A 6,677-nucleotide genomic window follows, 5' to 3' on the forward strand; every position below is an offset into this window, starting at 1 on the left:
CTCCCTTGTTTCTACCACTTTATCCTGCTTCTTTGTGTGGACTGTGATGTTCTGTTGTTTCCGAGGCATCATGATGTTGTTGTATTAAATCTCTGTTAACTGTTTGTGAAGAGCAGCCAAGGGAGGTTCAGGATCTTCTTGGTGGTTTTTTATCATTGGCCCCTTGGTGGAGAAGGAGGTAGTGGCTCTTGCTCAGTAAGTGAAGTTGCAGGAGGTATGGGGTAGTTGTGTCTTATGGGGCTGTTGCTGTCTCCCACTCAGTTAGTCAAAAATTGCAATTGAATAACCATGAAAAAACTAAAAGCACCAGGACAGAAAACACACCATGTAATCACATAGGAACAGTAACTAAAAAATGGAAAAAGAGAAAAAAAAGAAGAAAAAACAAGAAAAAATTCAGTTTTTGGGGATAGGGCACGTAGAGAAGGAAAATAATGTTGGAAAAAAAATGGAAAAAATGCAGAAAGAAAAGCAAGGAACAGGGTTAATCACAAGAAAAATGGGGGCAAAAGTAAAACTGAAATTAAAAAAAAAAATTTCAACCAGGTACAGGGAAAAGAAAAAATGTTGAAAACTAGGACCTGCGAGGGGAAGATTAAGGATAATAGTAAAAAGAACAGAAGTATTAATAATAATAGTTGTTTTAAAACAGACGAATACAAGCCAACTAATCACTAGAAAAAGAAAGCGAGAAAGAAGACAATAAAAATAAGAAAAGAGAAAAAAAAATAAGTGGAGGACAGGGCAGGGCACCCATTCTCCGTCTGAGCACACAGACTGTGATGGAGTTCCTGTGGGCCCAGAAGGTAGGTGGGAGTGGGGGATGGCCACATCTCCGTTCATCAAGCTGGTGTGGGGTATAAGAGTAACAAGAGGAATTTCGTACCTTTTCAGTCTTGCAGGTCCAGAGTGTCCTTCAGCTTGCTGGAAAGCAGAATGTGTTCTTAAGCCCCAGTAATCTGCGAGAGCACTGTCTCTTTAAATATCCAAAATAATCAAGCCTCTTTTAAACATTCAAAATGGCAGCAGCCTCCAGACCGGCAAAAGTCCACAGCTTAGCCCACCTTTCTCTTCACCCTCTCCGTTTATTCCCCGGCCACCAGAGCAGTCCTCCATGCAGTCCCTGGCTAGCAGGGCTGATTTTTAGGTCAGTTCTTAGGTCCTACCACCACTCGGCAATCTCCAAATTGTCTGTGCCATGCCGTCAGGATTGCTGCCAGACCGCAGCTCCGTCTATCTCCTTTTTTGGTATTTTCATGCAAATTCTTTTACTAGTTGGGGTTTAGTCTACTTCTCTATCCTTCCCTTCAAGGCTCAGGGGTCCAGGATTATCTTCTGTGTTTGTGTTAATTGATTTCCCTTTTTGTTGAAGAGGGTCTGTGCAATCTTTCTGCCTAGTCTGCCATCTTACCAGAACTTCCGGCATCCGTTTGTTGAAACATCTCAATAGGTATTCCATCAATTCCTCAAGCCATGTTTTTGACCATTTCATTCAGTGCAGCTTCAACTTTTTTCTTCAGTGCCATTGGTTCTTAATCATACGTTCCCTCCTGAAATGGATGATCATCAACCAGTTCTTTTTGGTGTAGTGCCTCTGTGTATTCCTTCCATCTTCTTTGGATGTTTCCTGCATCATTCAGTGTATTACCCATAGAATGTTTCAGTATTGCAACTCGAGCCTTGAGTTTTTTCTCCTGTTCTTTCAGCTTGAGATACACCAAGTGTGCTCTTCCCTTTTGGTTTTCTAACTCCAGATCTTTGCACGTTTCATTATAATAATTGGCTTTGTCTGCTCGAGCTGCTCTTTGAAATCTTCTGTACAGATCTTTTATCTTATCATTTATTCAATTTGCTTTAGCTGTTGTCCATTTGCTTTAGCTATTGTCCATTCAGGGCAAATTACAGAGTCTCTTGACATCCATTTTGGTCTTTTCTTCCTTTCCTGTTTTTATAATGACCTTTTGCTTTTTTCATGGATGATGTTCTTGAAGTCATCCCAAAGTACCTCTGGTTTTTGGTCACTGGTGTTCAATTCAGGAAATCTATTCTTTAGGTGATCTTTAAATTCAGGAAGGATATAATCAAGGTGATATTTTGGTCTTGTGGACTTGTTTTAATTGTCTTCATCTTCAGCTTGAACTTGCATATGAGCAGTTGATTGTCTGTTCCACACTCAGCTCCTGGGCTTGTTTTGGCTGATGATATTGAGCTGCTCCTTCCCCTCTTCCCACCGATGTAGTGGATTTGATCCCTGTGTACTCTGTCTGGTGAAGTCCACATATATAGCTGCCATTTATGTTGAAAAAAGGTCTTTGCAACGAGTAAGTCATTGGTCTTACGAAATTCTATCATGTGAGCTCCAGTGTCATTTCTGTCACCAAGGTCATATTTTCCAACTACCAGTGGTCCTTCTTTGTTTCCATCTTTTGCATTCCAATCATTAGTAATAATTAACACATCTTGATTGCATGTTCGGTCAATTTCAGACTGCAGAAGTTTATAAAAATCTTCAATTTCCTTGTCTTTAACTTTGGTAGTTGGTGTGTTTTTTTGAATAATGGTAATATTAACTCGTCTTCCTTGTAGGCGTATGGATGTTATCTTGTCATTGATAGCATTGTACTTCAGGGTAGATCTTGAAACATTCTTTGTAATTATGAATGCGACGCCATTCCTCTTCAATTTGCCCTTCCTGACAAAGTAGATCGTATATTTTTCTGATAAAAAATGGCCAAAACTAGTCCATATCAGCTCACTAATGCCTAGGATATCGATCTTTATGTGTTCCATTTCATTTTTGACAGCTTCCAGTTTTCTTGGATTCATACTTTGTACATTCCATGTTCTGATTATTAATGTATGTTTGCAGCTGTTTCTTCTCATTTTGAGTTGTGCCACATCAGCTAGTGGAGGTCCTGAAAGCTTTATTCCATCCACATCATTAAGATCAACTCTACTCTGAGGAGGCAATCCCCATTCGTATTTTGAGTGCCTTCCGACCTGAGGGACTTACCTTCTGGCACTATGTCAGGCAGTGCTTCAGGACTATTCATAAAGTTTTCCAGTAATATGTCAGACAGTGTTTTACTACTTTTCATAGGTTTTCACTGGTCACTTCTTTCAGAAGTAGATGACCCCTTCCTTCTTATGAGTCTGTCTTAGTCTGGAAGCTCTGTTTAAACATGTCCACCATGGATGACCCTGCTGGTATTTAAAATACTGGTGGCATAAACTCCAGCCTTACAGCAACACACAAGCCACCATAATACAACAGTCGGACAAGTGGTGGAAGCATGCATACATTCATACATACATATGTGTGTGTATACACACACACACATATATGTATTTTAATGAGACATAATTTACATCATAATCATCCTTTTAAAGTGCACATTTCAGATACAATAAGTATCTGGGTTATAAACATCTGACTTACGGACAACTTGTACTTAAGAACATACTGCTCTAAACCCTATTGTATTAAAAATTTGAGTTAAATACAATGGTTTGTAATAACAAATGCACACACTACTTTTTGACACTCATGAAAACACTATGTGGTTTTGATAGTCTGATGGCTTGAAAGAGAATGCCATGCACCTTTTTTTTAAGTCTGATCATGTTGCTGTTAACACTCTATTGACTGTGTAACTTTGTATTTGACTTAAAAATTCCTCTTATTTACCCTTGTATTAATGCCTCCAAAGCGTAAGCTTTCAATAATAGTCAACCCTCTTTTAGTAGCTTTTCTTGGCATTGCAAACCATTTCCCTAGTCATATAGTTTGTTCTGATAATCTTGAAATGAGAAAAATTGTAATCATCCTGGTAAAAGCTAGCATATATCATATAGTCCTACAGTTTGTGACTGGCAGAAAGAAAGTATAGGCAAATAGATGGAAGTTCCTTGGGGGTCAATCCAAAAAGTTACCTTTTTTTTTAATAGCTTATTAAATTGTAAAAGTTTCCTCTAAGATTAGAAACAGAGATTAATATTTATTTCCAGATTTTCTCATGACTACCTAGCTGCAATGTTCTGGTGGCATAAGATGAATTAAAAAGGAAGCTATTGTTGTATGCTGGCCCATAACAGGTGCTCAAACACTTGTTGATATTTGTAGAAGTGGCATATGATACACAATGATTTCCTTTTTCCTTCAGCATTCTGGCAGGCCCAGTCCAATTATTCAGTGTTTTGATGATGTTTTCACTAGAATGTAAGCTCCATGAGGGCAGAGCTTTTTGCTGTTCGTTGACTGCTATATCCTTAGCTCCTCAAGCAGTGCCTGTCACATAGCTGATGCTCAGATATTTGTTGATTTTCTGTGCACCCTATAAAAAGTTGGATGTGAATCATAATTGTCTCAGAGCCCTGTGACCAACCATCAGTAGATTGGCTTACAGTAAGATGCTGCTATAGCGACTTTCTTATTTTTCCATTAGTGCTGTAGTTCATGTATTTTAAAGTTAATGATATTAATAGCTAAATTTATTATGCACTTAATATGTTCTGGATACTATGCAGATTGCTTCACATCCATCGATCCTTCACCCCACTGAATGCTATAAGTGTCACGTACTATTTTTATTATGTGAAGATGAGGCTGAGCAAATATCCAGCATAGCTAAGGATACATACTAGTAGTCTTAGAACACTCTATCTTACTACCCCTTCTTGTAAACTTAAGAAAGCTCTTAGAATTTTTATCGCATGAGTACATATTCATTTAGAAAAAGTAGACTATATGCTAAACAAATTACAAAATAAAATCTAATAATTCTACCACCTGGAGAAGAGCACTGTTGATATTTGGGCTTTATGGTGCTTTTAGCCATGGTTGATAATTAACTTTAGTTGAAACCTTAAATAGCTAATGATGGCTCTGTGTATGGTTTATGTATAAAATAGAGTATATATACTACATGTACTAGAGAGTATATGTATAAAAGATACAATGAGTATACATACGTCTATATAATTAAAGGTGAATTACTGTTAAATAATATGCTTATGAAAATACCTTTCATTTTCAAATGCTAAAATAATTTATAAAGTTGTTAGAAATTTTAATTATAGTATATATAATTAAATGTGGCAAAACATTTATGTGGCACATAAATATATACATAGTTGTAACAACAACATGAAAGTACCTTTTATTTTTAAGTGCTAAGATAATTTATAAAGTTGTTAGAAATTTTAATTATGGTATTAAAATTTGCAGGAATTAGACTTATGCCAAAAAGAAAAGGAGAGACTGAATGATGAACTCCTGAAAAAAACAGATCTTGAAACTGTTGTTTGTCAGCTTGAACAAGAAAAGCAACGACTTGCCAAAAAAGTTGAAAGTTTTGCAGTTATGGGTAAGATATGAAATGTTGATAACTTAAAAAGTGATTGTGACTTTCTCTGGATTTATTTTATTCTGAATAGGTGATCTTTCATTCATTCAATATTCATTCAATACTTTGTGAGTGCTTACTAGATTCTAGAAACCATGCCAGGGAGTATAGATAGAGTAGAAATCTCCCTCCTTCAGGGAACTTACAGTATTCTTTCATATTTTGACCATTGCTTTAAGGGATCCTCCTCGAATTATTTTCCAATAGAAGTATTTTTTCTTTGAGGCAGACGGATAATAGAATTAGGATTAAGATGAGAAAAATTCTGAAAGAGCATACCACCTGAAATACACAATTTTTTTAAGAAAATACTTCTCCTTAAAGCATACACGGAGTTGAAATAGGCTAACTTTCTTCCAGGTACAAGTCCTAAATGACTGGAGTTAAGGAACATTTAAGAATTCCATCATTTGACAGATGTTTATGAATTGTCTATTGTATGGCTGGCTCTATGGGGTATATAATGGTAAAGTAGATATACAAGGTACCTACCCTTCTGGATTTGTGGTATTTTCTGTTAGAGTAGCACCAGATTGAAGGTAAGCGCGGGCGGGCTGGTGCTTACTCACTGATCTGCACTGAACACTTTCCCTTGTTACCCTCCCGAGGGGGACCAGGTCTCCGGGAGCAAGGTAAGTGCGGTCGGGCTGGTGCTTATTCACTGATCTGCACTGAACACTTTCCCTTGTTACCGTCCCGAGAGGGACCGGGTCTCCGGGAGCAAGGTAAGCACAGGCGGGCTTGTGCTTACTCACTGATCTGCACTGAACACTTCCCTTGTTACCCTCCCGAGAGGGACCGGGTCTCCGGGAGCAAGGTAAGTGTGGGCGGGCTTGTGCTTACTCACTGATCTGCACTGAACACTTCCCTTGTTACCCTCCCGAGAGGGACCGGGTCTCCGGGAGCAAGGTAAGCACGGGCGGGCTTGTGCTTAGTAACCGGGAGCAAGGTAAGCACGGGCGGGCTTGTGCTTACTCACTGATCTGCACTGAACACTTTCCCTTGTTACCCTCCCGAGGGGGACCGGGTCTCCGGGAGCAAGGTAAGCACGGGCGTAGCACAGAGTAGCAGGCTGGAAGAGCAGGAGAAAGGGGTAAAACCCAGGAAGCCAAGGAGAAGAGCAGTCAGCCAAAGGGATTAGGTGGGGAGGGGAAACTCAGGCCTGCCCAGAGTAGCAGGCCGGAAGAGCAGGAGAAAGGGGATAAAACCCAGGAAGCCAAAGAGAAGAGCAATCAGCCGAAGGTATTAGGTGAGGAGGGGAAACTCAGGGAC

The 6,677-nt window shown here is 39.1% G+C and overlaps 1 protein-coding gene across 1 annotated transcript in view; it reads left to right on the forward strand.

Annotated features, from left to right (window-relative positions):
* Nucleotides 1-6,677, forward strand: part of CEP135 (centrosomal protein 135) — a 111,607-nt gene that overhangs the window by 35,500 nt on the left and 69,430 nt on the right. Inside the window, exon 9 of the mRNA XM_007946233.1 lies at nt 5,228-5,366. Within this exon, the coding sequence (XP_007944424.1) occupies nt 5,228-5,366 (139 nt within the window). The remainder of the gene's footprint in view (nt 1-5,227; nt 5,367-6,677) is intronic.

Source organism: Orycteropus afer, unplaced genomic scaffold (assembly GCF_000298275.1).
Source record: "Orycteropus afer afer isolate SDZICR_OR568_19922 unplaced genomic scaffold, OryAfe1.0 scaffold00153, whole genome shotgun sequence".
NCBI classification, from domain to species: Eukaryota; Metazoa; Chordata; class Mammalia; order Tubulidentata; family Orycteropodidae; genus Orycteropus; species Orycteropus afer.